At 28.8% G+C, this 23,423-nt stretch overlaps 1 protein-coding gene across 1 annotated transcript; it reads right to left on the bottom strand.

Moving 5' to 3' along the window:
• Positions 1-583: 583 nt before the first annotated feature.
• Positions 584-7,733, bottom strand: LOC120080136 (mannan endo-1,4-beta-mannosidase 1-like). Its single transcript, XM_039034706.2, has 5 exons — positions 7,326-7,733; positions 5,196-5,390; positions 3,275-3,397; positions 1,836-2,041; positions 584-1,158 (listed from the first exon to the last, which is right to left on the bottom strand). The coding sequence occupies exons 1-5, from the start codon at positions 7,656-7,658 to the stop codon at positions 765-767; spliced, it is 1,251 nt and encodes a 416-aa protein (XP_038890634.1). The 5' UTR covers positions 7,659-7,733; the 3' UTR covers positions 584-764.
• Positions 7,734-23,423: the final 15,690 nt, after the last annotated feature.

The raw sequence follows: 23,423 nt of genomic DNA, 5'->3' as shown, positions 1-23,423 counted from the left end.
TTCATTGTTTACCTTCAAAGCATTAATTATAGACATAAGATATTGGTGTAGTTATAAGAGATGAAGTTCTTGGTTTTAGAAAAATCTTTACTATAGATTATCCACAATATATAATATGCAGTTCATGAAAATGTAGCTTTTAGCTAATCCTTGTCATGAGATGATCAACTTAATACCTACCTTTAAGTTGTTGATGGGTAACAGGATGTGATTGATGTTGGGTGAGAATGCATTCAAAGTCGGTTAAACAAGGGGATGATCGTGATTTTGTAAGGGATGACAACTATCTCCAATAATAAGAGGCCTTTTGGGGTGAAACCAAAAACAAAACTATGAGGGTGCATGTCCAAAGTGGACAATATCATACCATAGTGGAGATATCTGGAGTTTCGTCGTCCCTAACAATTGATTTTTATTTTATTATATTTCCTAGTAGTACCAATTATCACAATCTCTCTCCATCTCCCCCTTTCTCCTCCCTCCTTTCTTTGATCCCTTGTATCCCTCTTGCCCATTTTCTTTCCTTTTGAGAATTAGAAGCTTAAAGAGTTAAGCCATGAAGAGACTGGCATAAATAGTCATATCAGAAGGAAAATAAATATTTTTATTTCTAACTAATAAACTGACTACAAAGTGCCTAGCACTTGGACATCCACTTGGAAAGCTATCATTTGCCATTACTCTTAACCCATAAGCCAGTAATAGCATAATCCAACCTATAGTTCAGCTTAACCTAAACTTATTATTACAGTCTGAACACGTATTTAGTATCTATTGTTGAGGTGATGTTGAGTTTTAATGTTGAGGGCAGCCATCTTGTTTGACTGTTGTGTTATAATGGCATTTGTCGAAGGATTCTGGGGAAGAACGATCTCGTATCCATCGTAATACGACTCCATTCCTTCAGCCATAACTTGCCAGACCAGACCTCCAGCCATGGTTGCTCCATTTCTTGCAAGGTTGTAGATAATTGAATAAACCTTACTTAAGAATGAATCTCTGTCTCTTACATTAGATGTTTGGTTTTGGCCTCTGGTTGACTTTCCAAATTCTTCAAAAATCAATGGCTTCTTTAAGATAGTCTTGGAGTCTGTCCAGTGAATTGTTATCCATTCCTCCAAGAATGCCATTTTGGTGGCTTCACTTTGCCCTGGTAGCCTGTGACAATGGAAAACAAATTAAGATGCTCTCTCTTCTTGATGTTTAATTTGATGGTCGGGCCTTTGTTTGATTACTGTTTTCCCATTTGCTTCTCTGACTATGTTTTGGCTCAATGCATGCTTTAGGTTCAAGCATTTCTCTTTACTGTGGTTTACAATAGAAACGTTTTTCCCAGACGGGATGTTTGACTCAAACAGTTGGAGAAGTTGAGGGAATGAAGTTGTGAACTCAAGGAGTTTGTGGACCCATGATTAAAAAATATCAATTTTGTCTTATTAACTGTTTACACTTTGGGTCCTTGGAATTTATAATTCTCCATACTTTTTGATTACTCTTAATATTTCTCATTTACTTACGAAAATAATTGTTAAGACTCTAAAACATCAAGTGTCATGTTTATGTGACATTCTCAAGATGTTAATAAACTATTATAAACATATCGTCTCTTTTGTTAATTAATTTCAACAAATCAGCAAAGTAGACATAACTCAATAAGAATTTTCATGGCGGTTCAAATCTCCCTTAGGTCATATTAAAAAAAAACTAATGTTAATGAGAACTTTATAAAATTAATTAGCAAAATTGAGAATAAAAATTAAAAGATTATGGAAGCCTCAAAACACCTATGAAAATAGGATATTAGTGATGTGAGAGAGAGGAGTAAAAGAACTGACCAAGCATCAGGATATGCATGAATTGTTGCAAAGTCTATGTCTTTGTTGAGATTATTAGTGAGAAAATCTGTGCCAAGTCTGTAACTATTTGGGTTGGATTTGATTTTGGTTGGGCTTGAATCTCCACAGAATCCTTCCATTCCAATTCCCACCAAATGTTGTTTGTCAATTGATTTCACATAAGATCCCATTTCTTCTACCCATCTCTATCATAACTCACCAACACAAAATTATTTAAATTAGAAACAAAAAAAATAGGGAGCACAAAATTATAACAATGACCACATTTCTACTTGTCATTAATGAATAATGGTTAAAAGACATTATGACATACAAATAAGTCAAATGTATCAGTTTTAACTTGGTTTAGTGAATGAAATATTAATGATCATTTTAAAGGTCGACAAGTTAACTCTTTTCTTTTGTAATAGTTGAACTAAAAAAAAAAAAAGTCTGTGATTACCAATTACATCAAATATACTAGGGATGACAAAAGTCCTCGTGGTGTCAGATCCCCGCGGGTACCTGTCCTGAATCTTCGATTTGACTAGGGATGGGAGTCAAATCGAAGATACAAAAGAGGTCCCCGATCGGAGATGGGGAGGGTATCCCTGTCCCATCTCTGTCCCCGACCCAAATTCTTTTTATTATAAATATATACATATGTATATATATGTGTGTGTGTATATGTATCTTATCTACTGTTTATATATATTGTTTTATTTTTTCTTAATTTTCATTTCAAAATATAATTAATTTAAATTTTTATTAAATTTATAATTAAAAAAATCTAAGATAATTTTTAGTTATTAATTTGATAAATTAAATAATAATAATAATTTGTTATTTAAAATATTTACCATTTCAATATAAATACCAAAATTTAATTGATTTTAAATAAAATAAAAATTAAAAATGAAGATATAAACAGGTAAGTTTTCGTGGGGACCTAATCTCCGAATGAGGATTCCCCGACCCCGACTCCCCAAAATGGAGAGTGGGGCGGGGACGGGGATAACAAATCTCCACAGGGACAGGGATGGTGAATCCTCCGTCCCACCCCGATCCTATGGACAACTCTAAAATATACTAGTTCATATAAATTAGATTCCATTTAATTACTATTTGATTTTTAATATATATATTTTAAAATTAAGCTCAAGAAAACTACTCGTATCTATAAATTTAAAAAAGTTATCTTTATTTTTAAAATTTTAACTAAGACTCCAAATGTTTCTTTTGAGATAAGTTAAAATTATTATAAGTAAATTTGGACGAAGCAAACTTAGATTTCCGAAAACTAAAAACTATAAACGTTATAGTTATAAATGAAACCGAATCTTAGTTATGAATATGAAAAGTGGTTAACAAATTAGGGACGTCTAATAAAAGTGATTAAGAAGAAAAAAAAAAAAAGGAATGAATTATTGGAAGCTTACATTGATAGTGTTGCCTGATGAATCAAGTTGACAACGTGGTTCATTCATAAGTTCCCATCCCATAATCGTTGGATCATCCATATATCTCAAACCACTAATTGTGTTCTTCCTTGTCAATACTCTCTACAAAAGTTGAATATTATTACTCATTAAACAATTGATTCAAAATTGAATTAGTTGTTCATGAGTTTTACACATAAATTAAGTATAATTAAATTGTATATCTTGTCTAATCAACTTAAAAAATTTCTAATTGTCTTCCTAAATATTTGAATGTTGTTGCTTGGCACATGTCCTAGTCAAAATTTGAACATGTCCTTGAACTATAGAGAAAACAGAAACATGAGATTTAAAAAACGTTAAGAACATGCTTTTTGTCCTTGAATTTTCATAAAAACCATTAATTCAATCTCTAAATTTTAATTCTTCGTAATAATCTAATCTTGAACTTTAGTACTAAGAGTTTAGTTTATATACTTTAAAATTTAATTTCTTTCAATTTTGTAATAATCTCGACGGCAACATGTTCTGAAAAGAATTGTACAACAATAAATCCTAACATCATGTCAACTTTTATTACGCAACAACATAGAATAAACACATTTGACCCCAAATATGTTGACTAATATAGATAGGTAAGAAACTTAATTAAACTTTAACGATATATTTTCATAATTGAAACTAAGGGTGTTCTTGGGTTGGTTGGTTTGAACTGAATAAAATATTTTCGAGAAAATATATACCAAATCAAACCAAACGATGAATGTTCGATTCAGTTAATTTTATTTTATATATACATATATATAAATAGGTTGGTTCGATTTTGGGTTCAATTCTCAAATCCAAAATTGAAGCGAATAAAAAATTTAGGGTTTCTTATCCTTCTAAATCCGAACCGAATCGGTGCTTCAGCAAAAAAAACCAATTTTCTATTTTTTTTCTATTGAATTTAGTTGGTTCTAGTATTCACCCCTAATTGAAATATCATGGACAAATTTGTTACACATAGGGATGTCCACGGGGTAGGGTGGGGACAAGGAAGCCTTCCCCATCCCCGTCCCCGTCCCCACCACCCTATTTCAATCTCCATCCCCGCGAAATTTTTCACGGGGATCAGGTTCCTTGTAGGAAAAAAAATTTCTATTTGTATTTTTTTGGTTTATTCATTTTGTAAAATTTTATACTCCTTTATAAAATTTTATATATTAAATGGATCATTTTCAATACACTTTTTTTTTTACTAAAAATAAACACTATTAAGATTTCTTAATAAAATAATAATTTTTTTATATGCAAAAGTATAATTAAAATATCTAATCCTATAACTTTTTTTTAAAAATAAAATATAAATGTTATAAATTTAAACTTTCAATTTAGATATTTAAAAATAATAAATCTTGAGTAATAAAAAATATATACATGTATTGAAATATAAAAACATTTAGATGGAAATTAGAAAATAATTGTTAAAGCATTTTAAAATAAACTAATTAAAATTAATTAAAAAAATTAAAATAAATTCACAGTACTCACATAATGTGAGTTTATATATATATATATATATATTTCATTATAACAAAATATACATATATAAGAAAATAATATATATGTATATATATACTATACATGAGAAAAAAGAAATTTATCGGGGTAGAGACGAGATCGGGGATGAGAAATGTATTCTCTGTCTCCATCTCCGTCTCCGTTTCGTCAACGGAGAGAAATTTCTCCCCTCTCCCTCCATAAGATTTCTCACCTTTTTGAGGGTGGGTCCCACAAAGTCCCAACCGTGTAGGGTAAATGAACAACTCTAATTGCACACATTAGAATTCAAAGACTAATTAAATAGTACACAAATAAAGTTAAAAGTTAATTAGTATATGAATAAAAATATTAGTTAAGATAGGGTATAGGTTGAAACCTGAACATGGTTCTTGTAGTAGCTCTTGATAAGTTGATTAGTGTAGAAGTCATCGTCATTATAAATATCAACGCCGGCAGCTTTGGCCCACCGTACATACTGTTCTCTTCCGCCGTAGTCTTTGTAATTATTCACCAAACTCAATATCATTCTAATTCCATACTTTTTGGCTTCACATATCACAAAGTCAAGTCCCTAACCATTCAAAACCACATCGTTTGCTTAAAATCTATAATTTGGAGAAAATTAAAATTTAAAAATATGTTTGGATTGACTTTCTAAATGTTTATAAACATTTTTTTTTACTTATAAGCACTTAGAAAGTCAATCTAAACACAAGATTAGTCTCCATTTTCTTAGAAGTTCAAACTTTGTCCTCATAATTTGATAATAAAATCCTCGAAATAACATTTTTTTAAGGGTTCGTTTTATATACTTTTATTTAAAATTTAAAATTTTGGATTCTTTTTTAGTACTATAATGGGTAGGAGATTCCAATCTATTAGTCGCTAACACATGGTATATACAAATTGAGCTACACTCATTTGAGCAAAACTATGCCCATTTGTTAATAGATTTTATTTTAAAACTAATTTGTTGGTATAACATTTTTAAAATTCTATAACTTCTTTGAGAGAAAAAAAGTACGCTTCGTTTGAGAATGATAAATTTTTTTTGGTAATTATTTCAAATGGTAAAACTGGTGAAAATATTTTAAGTATAACAAATATCACTATTTATTTATTTGAGAAAAAAACTTTTTTTCATTTTATATTTTTGATATTTATGTTTGTTTTCTTTGCATTTCTCTATTTTGGTGTTCACATAATCTTGAGTTAAATTCTAAAAAACAGAATTTCCTTTCGAAGGTTTTTTTCTAATTTTTTAATTGGCTTACTTTTTACAATCAGGATAGAAAATAGATTATACAACATAGAAATTTATGAGTGAAAACAATGTTAATAAACTTTATTTTAAAAAGTAAATATCAAATGATTTTCATGACTTTTCCAAATTTATGTTTTAATTTTTCTTTTAAAAAAAAATGGTCAAGATTTTAAAAGTGTAACAGATCAAGTTAGTTAGGCAAAGAATGCACGGATACACGTAATTATCAAAACATTATCTTTAAGGAAAAAATAGAAAACCAAATCGAAAAGATTATGTAACTCAATCTAATTTATTTGTTTTGTTATTTAATTTTATTTGATGTAACTTAAAAGATTAGAGATATAAATTAATATTGTCAAATGAAAAAAATTATATATTTAAACTATTTATAGAACATGTTTATATTAAATGGTGATCGAGCCCATTAACTTCCTAATTAAGAAATAGGATCCAAAATTCGGAGGTCAATATAATAATAAGAAGAAGAAAAAGAGGAAAAAGTTGATTTTGTTGCGTACTTTTCAGACGTTTGAGAGTTTCCAAAATAAAATTAATCCTAAATATTTAAAATAATAGTTATATATACACGTATTACAAGCAATAATAAAAAATTTACCCATGACATTGATTGATTTACATGTTTAATAACTCTCTAAATTTTTATAGGTTTCTATCTATTTGTCTTTATAAATTCTTTTAACTTTAAATAGTATCAAAGAAATTTTGAACCTCTACCAATTTTCAATTTTAAGTATTTTATACTTTTTTAAAAATCAATGATTCAACATGACACAAAATTAAAATTTAAGAATTTATTAAATATAGAATTCAAATTTATATCAAATAAATTAGTTAGTATTTAAAATTTTAAAATAGATAAGAGATTTTATCTGAAAAAGAAAAGTTTAAGGGTGTATTAGATTGATAAATACAAACTTAAAAACAATGAGTCTAAACTTGTAATTTTACTTTCTTTTAAAAAAAAAAAAATCTTGGAGTGTATACTTAGCTACATTATTATTTTTGTACATCTCACTTAAGTGTTCAATCATAAATTATTACGTGATAATTTTTTTTTCTTTAAGAAGTATTATTCTTTTCGTTTATGATTAAAAATAACGAATATGAGTGTATCTTGGCTCCATTAAATATTACCGTATTTTAACTTATGAAATTATACCTTTACCCAGGAAAGAGAAGAATAAAAAAGAGGAAAAAGAAGAAGAAAAGAATAAGAACCTGAAAAACTATCTCATCATAAACGCCGGGGGAGATTTGGAGGGCAGGGGAGCCGCCGTCGGCGAAGGCCCACGTCCGGCAGACGGTGAGGGCGGCAGAGGCGGCATCGTGGAAGACATTGGAGACTTTGTGGCGTTGGTTCGGGTCAGCGGCGACGGACATCATCCAGTAAGAGTTAAAGCCATTGAACACAAATGGAGAACCATTTAACTGAAAATGGCCGTCTTGAACTCCGACGAAAGCTTCCGGTGCCGGAGAAGGTGAAGAGGAAAGACCGCTTAGGATGAAGAAAACTTCCCATATCAACCACCTCATTTTTCTTTCACCATGCATACACCTTTTTCTTATTTTGATGTGAGAGAGAGAAATTTTTATTTTTGTTTTTATTTGTGATATTTTTATAATGAATCATCTTGGAATATTTATAACAAGAGAGATTAACTCGTGGAAAAAAGTTAATTTCAACATAATTCATAATCCAATATCGACTTAAAATGTTAATACGTGAATCTCTACCTCACATATTGTTGTCAATTAAAGTAATATTAACACTTGGACATAGCTCAAAACATGCGTTAAAGACATGTAGTTATAAGCTTGAATTCTTACTCCTACATGTATTTTGTTAACAAGATTAGAATCTCTGACTTCTAATTAGGGGTATATGTATGTATATTGCGCCCTCTCCCCCGTTGAACTATATAAGAAAGCCCTTTTTCATCTTTCTTTCTTAAATAATCGATATGTCAATCATCTTTCGGATTAGCGGCGAGGGAGATTGAATCATTCATTCCTTGATCAAATCTTTTCCTTAATAATCCTAAATGTTAGAGTTATTATTATTTTTTTTTCTTTCTTGAGAATATAAGATTGTGAATATTAGGTTAGCATTCAAAATTTCAACTTAACTAGTCTTGCTCATCTGAATATAATTTAATGGATATGATACTAATAATCAACTTAAAAGATATTAGTAAAAAGTCAAATGATTATTAAAATTCGGTTTTTTTTTTTCTTTAAAAATCCTTTTATACTCAATAGACGGTTTTCTCTTTTTTTCAAAAAAGAAAATTCCAATAATTGACCAACCACAAAAGAAAAGAAAGCATATTTTACAAACTATTATTAAAAATGGATGAAGTTTGTGAAAGTGAAATAGAGAAAGAAGAATTTAGAGTTGGAGAGTTGCAAAAGAAAACGTCATTTATGGAAATAGTGAGAGAGATTCCGGAATTTGGTGGACATTTAATGACACAAAATTACTCGTAATCATATCTTCCAAATAATAATAATAATAATAATAATAATAATAATAATAATAACAATAATAATAATAATAATAATTCTCCCTTCAAAGTTTCAACGTACTTAAATTTTATTTCGCGTAATATAATTTAAGTTAAAATTATAATTCTAACCTTCTCAACTTTAGTTTTAAATCTTCCAATGAATATCTATTTTAAGTCATATTAACTTCTTACAGTGTGAACTTCACGATTGAACAATTGTCGAAAAATTTCTTGTACCATATATGATATTATCAAAATATTTTTATACTACATTCATTTATTATTTACTAAGTGTAGTATTTTGTTCAAAATAAAGTGTGGTCCACTGACATTAGTGTGCAGTTTATTATTATCTATGAAAATAATTTTATAGTGTGAATAAATACTCCCGTAGTGCTAGAAATTTTTCCATCAACTCCTCAAACTTAACAAATCTACCACTTGCCCAAACATGCCACCTAAAAATATTTAATAAATTTTCAAATTTTTAATTTTATTTATAGTTAAATCTTTGAAGTTTTAATTTTGTATATAATAGGTATGTGATCTATTCGATATTTTTTAAAATTCATGAATTTATTAGATACAAAGATAAATGATTTGGTCAATTAGATACAAAATACAATTTTATATCAAACAAATTTGATAATTAAAAAAATTGTTGAATGTTTCAAGGGGTTGGATATAGAATCTATTAGACAAAAATTGAAAAGTTTGAAAAAATCTATTAGAAAATTTTTAAAAGTTGAAAAACCTAAAACAGGTCATTTAACTCATAAATAATATGTGAACTCAACATTTAATAACCACTTATCCATTAATAATAATAATAATAATAATAATAATAATAATAATAATAATAATAATAATAATAATAACACTCAAATTTTTGTATTAATTTATATCTTATTCTGTCAACGTTGATGATATATTTAGAACTTTAATTTGCTCTTACGTACTTCTAATTGGGCAATGTGAATCAATTTTTATACAAACTTTCAATTCCATCAAATACTTAAACTTTACACCTTAAACTCGATTATTTGTTGTAATTGTAAAATTTTAATTCAATCTAATATTTTTACAAGCTATTTAAATATTGAAAGGGAATTAAAAAATAAATAAAAAATAAAACTCTTTTATCTTTAAATTTAAGAGTTTCTAATAAAGATGATTTTTATTTGATTTCATTTCATTAATTTAACATTTATTTCCATCATAATTTAAGGCGTCAATTTTCTTAATCGATCGGATTTATTTGAATAAGAAGTATTACCATTTTTATCTTTTTTTCTTTGAAAAAAAAAAAGATTTTCATTTGAAATTGATCGGATTTAAAAGGAGAAATGACATTGAAACTTATTAATAAAAAAACATATGAGCTTAGGTAGAGTTATTCAATAGTCAAGATATTGTATATGATAATGTTAACTTTGAGTGAAACTTAATTTATTTTCTCCAATTTTTTATATGGTTTTAATGGACCATGAAATATATGGTTTGACTTGTCTTTTTGTTTCCAAAATCAGATTACTAACATTTTTTTTTTTGGTTTATTTATCGAAATCTTAACGAAAATATGTAAAAGGATTTTCAAAATATAGATCTATTTTTTTAAAAATAATATTTAGGTACTATTTTTAAAAGTTTGCTAAAACTTTAGTTAAATCGTATAGTATTTAAATTAAAAATCGAACTAAAATTATGTGATTTAGATGTAAGAATCTTAATGATATAATATTGTTAAAAATATAAAACAAGTAAAGAATCTCAAGCATTAAGAATCTTTTAAGAAGCCTATAAATATTTAAATTAATTTTTCAACCATAAAATTAGATTTAGATGTAATAAAGCAAGAATCTCAAGAATTAATATTCTTCCAAGAAGCATATATATGTATAAGTCACACTTTTCTTTGCACGTCCAATATAAGTTTTAGTTAAACTTTTTAAGGTATGGTTGAAAGTAATTTTTGAAGGATAAAAATCTTGACACACTTAAAATTGTTTTTTCTCCAAAATTGTGATGATGAGCATCCAAAATTCACTTAAAGTGATTCCGGACCAACTATTTGAGATATGATTTTCAAGTGAGTTTTTTTTCTTCTTTCTCTAATCTTTTGCTTTTAATTGTTCCCCTCGCTCTTAAGTTTTTCTTCCCTCTTTTTAAAGTTATTCTTTTGTCATTCTGCCTATTAAATCTAATATTTTATTGAATTGTATTTTAATTCGTATAAAGAAGACTAAAAGAGTTCCTTTCTCATTTTAATTTAGGTATATATTGATGTGAGGTTGTTCTAGAGGCAAAATTTCAAATATTTAAAACAATAATCCCTAACAAAAGAGGAGCTCATTTAATTTAGTTATATATTGATATGAGGTTGTTTTAATTTAGGTTGACCTAAGTTAAAGCACAAGGTGAAAAAAACTGAATTATGATTTATCATTTGTCAATTTCAAAAAGAAAATATTGCAGAGATTTTTCATTATGCCCATTGGTTGGTTGTTTTTAAAGGGTAACATTGACAGTTCTTTCATTAGTTTTTAAGGGTACAATTTTCCATTCCTAAATAGCTTCTTTTCCATCTTAATTTGCGTGTATAATGATCTAATATTGTTCTTATAAAGACAAAACTCTAAATATTTAGACCTATAATACCTAAGTATAAGAGCCGAAATTAAGCAAGAAATCCCACGATAGATAATTGAAAACAAGTAATGAAAAAAATGAGTCACTGTAATGATTTGTCAATTTAGCTATGGAATTGGCCAAGTTTAATGAATATGAACCCATGTTCTTTGTGAAAAGTACATTCCAAAATATTTTTTGCTCTAGCCATTGTTCAGTCAGTTTTTAAAAATGCAACATTGGTAGTTTTTCATAAGTTTTAAAGGAGTACCGTTGACCATTTCTAAAGAACTTCTTTGTCGTTTTTATTTTCATGTATATTGATCGAAGATTGTTATAGAAACAAAACTCCAAATATCTAAAATCATAATCCCTAAATATAAAACTTGTAACACCAAAAAATAAACAAGAAAGTCTTCAACAGATAATTAAAAGCACATGGTGAAAAAATCGAACTATGATAATGATTTGTCAATTTCACTTTGGTAGATATTCAAGTTTAAGTTTACTTTTCTCATCATTGTTCGGTCATATTTTAAGGAGTCGTGTTTGCAATTTTTCATCATGTTTAAAGAGAGACCATTGGTCATTTCTAAAGAGCTCCCTTTCTGATCAACCAAAAGTGTATGAGTGTTAAGATATATAATGTAAAGTGGTCTAGTGCAAACATACACTGTCTTAAAGAACTTGATAGTATTCCAAATATTTTATTCCAAGAGACTAGTTGCAATTCAACTTTTTCTAAAACAATATTCACAATGCAAAATCGAAGGTAACCGATGGAAATAATTAAGTGAGATTTTTGGTTGTATATTGCATATTAAAGTAAACAGTAGATGAAAACAAGGACTTATAGTTAAGCTTCAACCTACAAATGTTAAACCTTGAGCTTATGCAGCCACATCAAGTCAACATTGACCTGATTATGGACAGAAAACTACTCTTATTCAGTCTTGTTTCACAAGTTCCTTTAGGAGCCCTAGCAGCTAGTCCTATATTTCTATGGCTAACTGACACTTAAATTGATTCATGCAATTTCTAAGTCCTATGGTTTAACTTATATCTAATGTTACATGACAACCTATGTCTAGGCTCTTATAGTCCCATATTCCTTGGGATTTTTGTTTGGATGTTGCGTGCTCAAATGTGTTCTGCAATAATCTGTGAAAGTCACACAAATTTTCTCCTAAACAGCCCAAGTATAAATCGATTAGGAGGTAATCTCGATGAGGACCAAGGTTGAACATGGGATATTAATTAAATGAAAAATAAATTCAATTAATGACTTTCTATTTATAAATGCAAGGTTGTGTTTATCAAATAATGGTCAAATGATTGTTATTGTATAGATCATAAACTAAAAAGCGAATAAATATGAGGAGAGTGCGATGGTGTATGTGTGATGGTAAACACACAACATAATAGTGAATTAAGAAGAAAAATAGATGAGAAAATGGAGTTGGAATAAGCAATCCTTAAACCTTTGAATCCAATGACAAGCTCATGTTCATGTTCGTAACCTCTAAGGACTCCACCTCCCGAAAAGTATGTAACGATCCGACCCCCTAGGACTTAAGCTAGGCCGTTACTAAACATATGCATGCATGGAACTTAAAACGGCGCCATTTTATAGTGAAATAAATGCTAAATAAATAAGGTAAATTTAAAAGACCTCCATTAAATTCAAATATTAAAATCAACTGATAGGTTACCATAAATCATAAATGATAATAAATACGCCTGAAAATAAATCTTAATAGTAAGTCTCAAACATCAAAACTGAAAGTTGAAAAACATGAAAACAAATATGAATATCATGAGCGGAAGTATAAAACTAGTCCCCAGTGGCTTGTTCATAGATTCCTCTTGTCATTCGCCGGCGCGTCCCTGCCCTTACCTGACACATAAACATGAGAAAGTGTGAGTATAAAATACTCAGTAAGTAACACCACTGGGATCAGGCTAAGCATCTATGTCCTCTAGATGCCTACCTTTGGTGGGACGTAAACACGCTCTTAGTCCTCATGGAACACATATATACATGAATATTTGAATTTCATCCTACTGTAGTTAAGTATACCCACTACCTCTAGTAAGTCCCGTAGGACCCACAACCTCTGGTGAACCCCAAAGGAAACACCACCTCTAGTGAATCCCGAAGGAAACACAACCTCTTGTGAATCCTAAAGGAAAGTACCACCTCTAATGAATCTCAAAGAAAACACAACCTTTGGTGAATCTCGAAGGAAAGTACCATCTTTAGTGAATCCCAAAGGAAACACAACCTCTGGTGGATCCTGAAGGAAATCACCACCTCTAGTGAATCCCGAATGAAACACAATCTCTAGTGGGTATTTAACTAACAGTGAGGATGCTATTACTCTTACAACATCAAAGGTATCATAACATGACTCTATAACATAAACATATATATCATCATCCTTAGATCAAATAGAATCTCATAGAATAATAATATATAAAATTATGCTAGCATTCAAATATCTCTATGTGCATCTAGTCTTTTAAATCCTCATAATAGATAAGGTATATATGAACATCCAGTCAACAACAAAATAGATCATAACTATATTGTCTGACACGTGGACAGTTCCAGTAATAAGATTACTTACCTCGATATCAAGATTCACATCTAATCTGGCAACAAAAATAATACAGCAACTCAAGGTAACGGTCCTATCACAAGAATACAACCATTCAATTCCAGCCCAAACAACTAAATTTAAATCCTTAGACCCAAATCCAAAATACTCAATTCACCACAAATTGCAATGATAACCAAAATTTAAATTCCCAAAAGCTTACCCAAAGACGAAATCACTTCCAACTTTCCTCGACGGTGCCCCTTTGACTTCCAAGCTTTTCTAAAACTCGATTTCAAAATCCAAACAAAGGCGAATTACAATATTGAAGCATAATATTATGGCCAGTAGATCTAATTCGAGAAAAGAAACACCAACTTACCTAAATCCAACAAATCCAACGGCAACCACGACGGCGACAAGGGCTGGGCGACGCACGGAGCAAGGATCTCGTGGGGGTTTCAGGCGTGCGTGAGAAGAAGAAGAGAGAGGGGAAATAAAATAAAATAAAATAAATAATATAAATAAATAAAATAAAATATTATAGATTGAGTCGAAGAAGAATAGAAAGAATCGATTGAAGAAGAAGAAGTTGTAGATTGAAGAAAAAGAACTACCAGAATTTTTTTCTTTTTAAAAAAATTTGTAGATTAGATTTCAAAAAGAAAAAAAGAAAAAAAAGAGAGTTTCAATTTGAAGAAGCATACACATGGGGTCAAAGTGGTAATTCCATATGGCACTGACGTAAGCATAAGGCCAAAATTTTTCGTTTTAAAACTCATGGCTAATTTTCATGTAGGCCCCTAGAAAGAGGCCTTATGTACAATTTTCTCATATTCCTTTGTAAAATTCATTTTTATCTTAAAGCATTAAGATTTAACTAACATGTTAAATTAAATGGTTGATTTAACTTAACAAAATCACACTTCACGCAATAAAGGAAATACAAATGATAAAGTGAAGTGTTGCAATAGCATTAACTCAAGCCATATTATCTTGAGGTATCTACATGACCGAATCCCTTAGAAAATTAGCCCATGACTAGAGAATAATGAATAAACTTCATTAATTCAAAAGTATGGATTACAAATGCTTAATTTAAAGAGCAAAACGTAAAGAAATTTAAAAGCAAAAAGAAATGAATGGATAAGTGCGGGAAAAATAGTAACATAAACTCCTTGAGTCAAAACCTCACTCTCAAAGGCACTCTAGGACAGATTTAATTAACCTCTTTCAATAGTGAATCCTCACTCTACACATGCTCTCATGGGTAGGGAAGACTTAAAGACTATTCCCTTTTAGAAGAACGCTCGTTCCTGAAGAATTTCTAGATGTAACTTGTGAGATCTCTTCTTAAGAATGGATATTATGGAACCATGAAGCTTCCAATCTTTTATATAGGCCAAGGTAGATGAAGAATGACCGAAATCCATGTTTTTAAAATCCCCTAAGTAGTTTTGGAGTTGAAAAACTACTGTAGACTGAGAAACTCACAAGTTTGAATGATCGAGGTCGATCTGATCAAAATTAGAGTTTTGATGCAAGAGCATTACTGCTCGTTTATGCAAAAATAGTCAAAACCCCTGTGAAGCTTATGAAATTGGTTCAAAACAGTTAAAAATAACTTATGACAATTTAAAGACACATGTTTTCTCATTTTACTCATTTTAGGCCCATTTTAGGGTTAAAAATATCATATGAAGTCTTTCTTTACTAAAGAAAAAGTAACAAAATATATAATGAAATCATGAACTTTTTGACATTTATCACATCCCCAAACTTGAACCTTTGCTTGTCCTCAAGCAAACAAAACTGTATAACAGATAGTGGAAGTAAATAAACATGTTTGGTCAAGAGTAAATGCAAAGTATGTAACTTTCAGGAGAGGTCTCAAACCTTAATGCATTACTTGTTCAAACTTCCAATAGGGCTCTCACAAGAGTTTTACTAACTTTAGACTCAACGTCCCTCGACTAATTAGCCAATATACTACACTGATCTAGCTGCTAGACATAAAACCTAGTGTAGTCCCTAATGACTCTCCGGTTTTACCAAGCTTCATACCTAAGTGGAAATACTTCCTCTGTCAAACTTGTGCTTTTGCTAGGCTTCCATTTTAAAAGTTTTTATTCTTTTCTTTTCTTATTCTTGTCTAGAAAAGATCGCTAGTGTCACCCTCACCATCTCCGTTTGTCCACATGGGTCTCATGAAAGATATTTAACTACGAGCATGGGTCATATTTAAGGAAAACATTCACTTCCTTCATTAACCGATTTGCTACAAAAGAAAGCACATGTTACCTACTTGCCCCTGGCTATACTTTGGTTAACTCAAAAACAAAAAGTGTCATCCTAACTTTTTATTCCTTACTTAATAAGGCCTAACACACGTACATAAATTCTTATATATAACTAAATGCACATTTTTACTTGTGATAGAATAAAACATAAAAGTGCTCCTTGCAAACTTGAGAGAGACAATATCTTCATTGACTAAAAGGATAAATAGTACAAAAAACAATAGGTTGTCACTTTGGCTAGATTGCTCAACGAAGGGATAGGAATTCCTAGTGTATTAAGTTATGTGAACATGTGGAAGGCTAGCCTAAGGAGGTTTTGCACTCAAATTCAGACAATACTCTTAGTTTTATGCTCTTTAGGGTTTGATAGAAAAGCATGATAGTAAGAGATAAACTCTAATTATCATCATCAAGTACAACCTTACATAACAAATGACTAGCATGCTCAAACTGACATGATTAACAAGATAATTTTGGTTTGTTTTGGTGCTCTAACACAAAATAAAGACTAAATTAACCTATTTACGAAAAGACAAACAAAACTATGCAAGAATAAAAATAAAAATAAAAAAAGGGAAAAAGGAAACTAAGAACTCCTTTAATCTTCTTTGGAAGCTCCATCATCTTTTTCTTCATTAGTAGGAGCATGAAAATTTAGTGTTCATCATAGAGCTTAGTATAGGCCCAATAAGCTCTAGACAGAGCCATGAACCGCTCCAATTGGCCAGACATATAATCCACAACAGTTGTGGCATGGACCCTAAATATAAGACATGTGACACCCAAAAATTATTTAAAAGAAAAATCCACAACAGATAATTGAAAGTATGTAGTGAAAACAATTGAGTTATGATATTCATTTATCAATCATTGTGAAGGATGTTCAAGTTTGATGAATATGAACCAATGTTCTCTATAGAAAAACATACTCAAAAAGTTTTTTTTCTCTTACAATTATTCGGTAATTTTTTAAAAAATGCATTATTGGAAGTTTTTCGTTAGTTTTAAAGGGGTATCATTGGTCAGTTTTTTTATTCGTTTACAGGGATACTTACAACACCTAAAGAGCTAGCTTTCTTCCTGTTTTAATTTTGCTTGTATGTTGATTTGAGATTGTTCTTTTAGCTAAAACCCAAAATATTTAAAACTATAATTCTTAAAGGATTTTTTTTTAAATATAGAAAAATGAACCAAAATATTTACAAAATATAGCAAAATTTATAACTATCAATAATAGATGCTGATAGACACTGACTATGATAGACACTGACTATCCATGTCTATCAGTGACATTGATAGACATTGATAGAAGTTCATCAGTGTCTATCATTGATAATTCTAAAATTTTGTTATATTTTGTAAATATTTTCAACAATTTTATCATTTAAAATAATTTCTCCACAATAGATAATTAAAAACACACATTGAAATTTTGTCATATATTTATAAATAGTTTTAGATTATGCTAAAACTACAAAATTTTGTGTTAGATTGCCATATATACAAATGTCTCAATATTTATATTTTTGTTAGAAAATATGGTATTTTCATGTAGGTCCACCAGGACTAACCTATCTAATTATTTCAAAAGTGTTTTTTTTTTCAAACACACTAAAGTTTTTTTAATAGTGTTATTTTTATTATTCTTTATTACTTACAAGAATCAAACTTAAACTTTGAGGTCGATAATACAAATTTTATGTCAATTGAATTATACTTATTTTGAATATCTATTACAAAGTTAAACCAAACACAATTTCGAACAATCTATTTCCAATTTAGTACTAAAATTATTACAAATGACTATATGTCTTGGTGATTCTACAAGAGATTTCTATGCATAAAAATAAAGAAAATTTAACGACAATAAGATTCTAAAAGATCATCTTTTCCTAGAAGAGATTAAGGAAGAATCGTGACTCAACCAAATGTGAACAAATTATGGATAACATTTTAAAGGATGAACATGTATGTGCATAAATGTGTGAGATATGCATTATCTATAAGGGCATATTTGGAATTTCCATATCATGCCTTTATTTCACTTCACCATAAGAAAGAGGGTGAATGTGGCATACACTCTTGTGGTTGGAAATTTATGTTAACTATTATCATGGAAATGACACGTGGACGTGACCATCAACTTTTTCCTTTTTGAAAATATTAATATACTAACAAGACAAGAAGACAATTATTATGATTATTTAAGGATGTTTTTTAGTGTTTATTTCTATTAAGGACGTTCAAAAAATTCGATGATCCGATCAATCTAACCGCAACCCATGCGGTTTGGATTGGGTTATCAATTCATTTGGATTGGGTTGGGTTCAAATAAATGAACATTTTATGGGTTGGGTTGATTCATGGGTTCACCTAATATAACCCAAACTAATCCGAATCAACCTGAATTTATTATTAACTTTAAAATATATTTTTTTATTGCTTATAACACAATTATTTATACATATTTTGATTTTAATTTTATTTAATTTCAATATTTTTTGAATAATTCATTTTTCAAAAACTCTTAAAAGTAGTTTCTTTGTACTTTAGAAAGAAAATTTTCACTATATAAATTGAAATTGAGTTGTTAATCTTAATTAAATATATGAAAATAATTAAATTGGATTTTTACATATTTACGCTTTGTTTCTTTTTACAACAAAATTTTAAATAAATGACCCGATTAACCCGAACCAACCTAACCCACATTGATTGGGTTGGGTTGGGTTCATTTTTTAACAAGGGCTATTTGGGTTGAAAAAATCTACAACCGGAACAATTGAGTTGAGTTTAAAAAGTCTTTCAACCCAATCCATGAACACCTCTGATTTCTATTAAACGTGTATGATGGTTCGATAGGATATATTAATGGCATGTTAATATAAAATTATTAGAATCATTTTGAAAGTATTAATTATTTAAAATCAATTTTAATAGTATAAAAAATATATTTGAAAGTATAAAAGAAAATAAACAATTAAAAGTGTGTTTCAAAGTGATTTTAAACACGACAAAAGTTATTTTAAAATTACTCAGAAACATACACTAAGATAATTAGATCGTAGCACATCAATCCTTTAAATGCTAAACAATATAATGAACTTGTATGTATCAACAAGCTATATTAGATCGGTGATAAAACTTTAAAGAGGATAAACTTGACGGGTTACTATTGTTGTTGTTTTCTTTGAAAGATAGTTTTTTCTTTTTTCTTGTCATAACTTTAAAAAGAATCTCATCAATGTGCTTCATGATTTTTGGAGAAACTATATGATTTATAATAAAAAGTTAACCTAGAAAAACTGACAAGCTCTAGAGTGGAATACATGATTGCCCTTTTGATGGGTTGTAGAATGGCCTTTGTGACTAAACAGAAGAAGTCAAGGAAACCAACATGTCTTGAATCAATAACAAATGTTGAAGATTTTGATACAACCTTAACATCTCCATTAGAAAAAGAAAATTCTTTTTTGGATATGATAAATGTAAAACAAAATTTCAAAGAATCGGTATCTTAAAAGCAAATTCGGTAAAACTTTAGTGTTAATCATCACACGTTGGTTGCTTCTCGAAGTTAATACTATACCCTTTTTGAAGGTGCACTTGTTAGATAATGATTGGAATCGATATTACAATTTTCCTCATGAAATAAGGAAAAGAATTGAAAGCAAAAGTTTAAAATTTTCAATATGTAAAGATTGCAACCACAAGACTTTAAGCAAAAGAAAAATAATTGTTTTCAGATCTATCAAATGAAGTAGCAATTTTAAATCTACAAAATTGTAACCGTCAGTTTATATTTTCTATTAGTAATAGACATAAAAATAGTCTACCAAACATGTAAAAATGGTTTCTGATGGAAATAAAATAGTTCTATTAAACATTTTTTTAAAAAATCATTAATGGACATTAATAGTTTATTGATAGTACACATAAAAATTATTCATCAAATAATAGATATATAAATAGTTGATAATAAAAGACATCAATCCATGATAAACGTAGAATGGTCTATTAGTGATAAACATAAATAAATAAATTATTTATAAACCATAAAGGTTTATAAGAGTTTATCACTAACACTAGTTGATTTAAAAATTCAAGCAACTGCCATATTGATTATTGATTTTGTGACATATTTGCAAAAGTGACATAATTACAAATATCTTAATATAAAAGCCTTCCAAGCAACTCAAAATTTTTCAAATTTGGGAAAACTTCCAAATTATTCCACGTAAAATTTTACAACGATAAAATGTAGAAACACTTTGACCAAAGCTAAACCATATATTACAAATGTTGGAGATGAGTTGTGTTATCCTAAACAATAAAAACAATCTAATTGATTGGGTTTTGTTCATTGGACGAAGACACTTTCTTTTGATCCACTAATAGTCATACTACCTTGAAGAATCGGTGATTATGGGTGGTGATATTTAAAATTAGAAATTGGAATTATTTCTATCCAAATCTAAAGCTCCTAATCATTCAACATTATAGTGTTTTTTTAGTTTATCATGGAGATTCGAACATTTGACTTGTCGATTGAATACATATGCTTAAATCAGTTAAATTATGTTCGGAATAACATTACTTAACTATATGTAATATCATTACTGTAAATGTGGAGTTCCATAACCCTTAGAAATAGTCATAACCGAATTTCTTAGATCTTATTTTGTAACCCTTTGGTTTGTTTTTGTTTTTTAAAATTAAGTCTATTTTCTTCCCATTTCTTACCATCTTTCTTAAGTACAAATTTACAATTGTTGAATTCTTAACCAAATCCTAAAAACAAAATTAAGTTTTTAAAAGCTACCTTTTTTAGTTTTCAAATTTTAGTTTGATTTTTTAAACCATCGATAAAAGTAGATAACAAATGAATAAATTTAAAGGTATAAATAGTATTTATAAGTTTAATTTTCAAAAACAAAATCGTTGCGAAATGGGACTTTAATTTTTTTAAATCAACCCTCAAGAAAAGAACATTGATGACACTTAAAAAAAAATGGTCATTATTGAATATTTTATGACTTTGTCGGCTAACATTAATAGATTGTCACTATCAAATTTTTTATGATAATTAATCATTGTCAATAAATGACTCAAGAATTTGACTATTCTACCCCCCCAACATAGATATTAACCACTAAAAATAACCATGAACAGAACTTTTACATTGACATTGTGCCATTGTCATAAAAACCTTTAACAGCGTCATGTTTTTTATGTCAAGGATATCTTAATCCTGATACATTATTTAATTCACAGTTCATACTAAACCAATATATCATCATAAAAGTTCGGTTGATGATAGTATTACATTGTCAAATAAATACATCTCATGACAGTTTTGTTAAATGTCAAAGAAATACCTATAATAATGAAAAATTATTTATTTGATACATATCATTATACATATGTTTCCCAAAATAAACTGCTCCAATTTTGAAATAGGTACAAACATAATAAGAACTTTTATATGAACAATAAAGTTGGTAATGTTTCTACAGAAAAAACTAAATACAAAGAAATAAATAACCAAACTTGGTAATGTCTTTAAAATAGAAAAACAAAACAAAAGAGCTCATATACTAACTGGTGAATCGATTTAGCCAAAGTATTGTTCAACATTCTATCTTATAGAAATAACAATGGATGCCTAATTCAATTATATTGTTACATATTCAAGAAACATATATTTTACTCTATCATTAACTTTTATTAAGCATTTATATAAATTTGATTGCTACGGAACCAAACATAAATTGTACCCAAATCTCTTTTTTTTAAATCATTACTCCAACTATAAATCCCAAACACATCCTTTATTTATAAACTTTATATTTGTCTTCTTTACAAGATTATTTTACTTAAATCATTCTTTGTTTCACACTCAGTCCTTAACACACTAAACACACGTTATCACGCAATACAATTTTTTACATGCACGATTTGTATTCAATGGGAGAAATCCAATGTACTTGAAATAAAATTTGTAATTTAAATTTGTATACCAACTTTAACTTTTTAGTGTTAGATTGAGAGGTCATAGCTTTGAGTTGATTGATCAATTTGGATGATTTTTTTCCGTATACTTTTTTGAACCTACGTGTTGGAAGACAGTTTGTTTGACCATTGAATCGAAAAGTCATTATTTTAGCCATCTATTTCAATTACACAATGTTTTTTTTTTCCAAAATTTTGAGTTGTGGTGCTCAAACCAGAGTGAAGGAGAGAAGAGAGAGGAGAGAGATTTCGAACATTTGATGTGTTTACAATCCTTAGAGTAAAAGATAATTTCACCAAGAAAAAAAAATGGTCGTCTTAGCTTCAGCAATTTCCCCATTTTCTGCCAGACTCAATTCTAACAATTTAACAAACAAAAGCAGGTGTTTCAACTTTTACCTTTTCCAGCAATGATCGTATAAGCAACACAGTTGTACAATCTATGAAACATAGATACGAATACATATACGAGATACATATATGATTGGATACGACAATACACCAATTTCTAAAAAATTAAAATACTGATACGTTGAAAACATTTTTTCTTTTCTTTAATAAAAATTCATAATATAGATAAATTTAAGATACAAGTTAATGAAAAAAAAGTACAAAATACAATTCAAACATTGAAATACAATACAACAAACATCTAAAATGTTGAAGTAAAATAGTCAATAAAATGCAATAAAAAAGTGAATCATATTGATTGGAGAAGAAGAAGAAGATTAGAGGGAGAAATATAAAGATAAACAAAGAACTTCTTCGTCGAATTATTAAAGATATTTAAGTTGATTATATTTTAGAAAACTTTGTGGAGACTCAAATGTGAAGATATTCTAGGATTTGATCTTTTATTTTCTTTTTCTTTTTCCTTTTAGTTTTGCACCCGTGTAGTGAACATTTTAAATAGGATATCTATTTTTAGTTGAGAAAGATTAGATCAGTTTCTTATCTTTTTTTCTTTGAAAAGGGTAAACATAAAAATAGATACGTCAAATCACATGTTAGATACGTATCTGAAAAGTATATAACAGTATCGATATCCGTTACATGTCTAATACGGATTCTTTGTCTCATATGAAGTATTTGTGTTTCATAGTGTACAACCTATAGAACAAATCCTGTTCTAGTAAGATCTTATTATACAAGTAATATACTTCAAGATAAGTAATGGAACAAGTTCAATTCATCAGGGCCTAAAAAAAAAGTTCAATTCATCTACAAAATCAGTATTGGGTAAGATTTTCCTTCCTATGGAGATGATTA

This window comes from Benincasa hispida, chromosome 6 (assembly GCF_027475165.1).
Source record: "Benincasa hispida cultivar pf3 chromosome 6, pf3_genome.v1.1, whole genome shotgun sequence".
Classification (NCBI taxonomy): domain Eukaryota; kingdom Viridiplantae; phylum Streptophyta; class Magnoliopsida; order Cucurbitales; family Cucurbitaceae; genus Benincasa; species Benincasa hispida.
This window is presented reverse-complemented; position numbering and strand designations above follow the sequence as displayed.